This window comes from Galeopterus variegatus, unplaced genomic scaffold (genome assembly GCF_000696425.1).
Source record: "Galeopterus variegatus unplaced genomic scaffold, G_variegatus-3.0.2 Scaffold276, whole genome shotgun sequence".
Classification (NCBI taxonomy): Eukaryota; Metazoa; Chordata; class Mammalia; order Dermoptera; family Cynocephalidae; genus Galeopterus; species Galeopterus variegatus.
In genome coordinates this window covers 278,871-279,538 of record NW_007726387.1, presented here as the reverse complement: position 1 = coordinate 279,538, position 668 = coordinate 278,871, and the positions used below count along the sequence as shown (strand labels likewise).

The 668-nt window shown below is 30.8% G+C and overlaps 1 protein-coding gene across 1 annotated transcript in view; it reads right to left on the bottom strand.

Moving 5' to 3' along the window:
* The window catches only part of USP8 (ubiquitin specific peptidase 8), a 62,168-nt gene that overhangs the window by 10,091 nt on the left and 51,409 nt on the right, over nt 1–668 (bottom strand). The window contains exon 10 of the mRNA XM_008566908.1: nt 426–506. Within this exon, the coding sequence (XP_008565130.1) occupies nt 426–506 (81 nt within the window). The remainder of the gene's footprint in view (nt 1–425; nt 507–668) is intronic.

Sequence of the window (668 nt, the reverse complement as noted above, 5' to 3'; positions counted from 1 at the left end):
AAAAAAAAAAAAAAAAAAAAAAAAAAAAAAAAACAGATCAAAAAATAAAAATGACTATTGTATAAAGAAATCACTCCAAAGTACTCTACTGCTAAATTTACTTTTGGATTAAGATAATTTGAATAAAATGGTGATAATCACTTCTATAATTAAACTCCCAAAGAAACTTAGGTTTTAAAGTAATACACCATTTCTAAATGACAAATGCCAAAATGCTGACAAGTATATTGTAGCCAGCATCTCAGTCTGGGTATTGAGAAATCTTACCTTGCTGTAATTAGGGAAAAGAGCTATGCTCTCCATGATTAAAAAAAACACAATTTACTCTGCATTAGAGAAAACACAGAATAAACAAGAATAAAAAGTATATTGGTTTGGAACACAGTTAGTATATTATTTATTTCAGGGCTAATTTTGACTTTTACCTTGGCCCAGCCTGAAGGCAGTCCCGGTACAATCCTCCCCATTTCTTCACTTCTTGCTCTTGTCAAAGGCTCTCGTTGAGCCTAGTTTAAAAAAAACAACAAAACAAAACTGATTTTTCAATTAAATTTTGCTATATACAAACTTAAGCTACTTGTACCAAAGAATCAAAAAATCTTGCCTTGCATAAAAACAGACACACCGATCAATGGAATAGAATAGAGAATCCAGAAATCAACCCACAC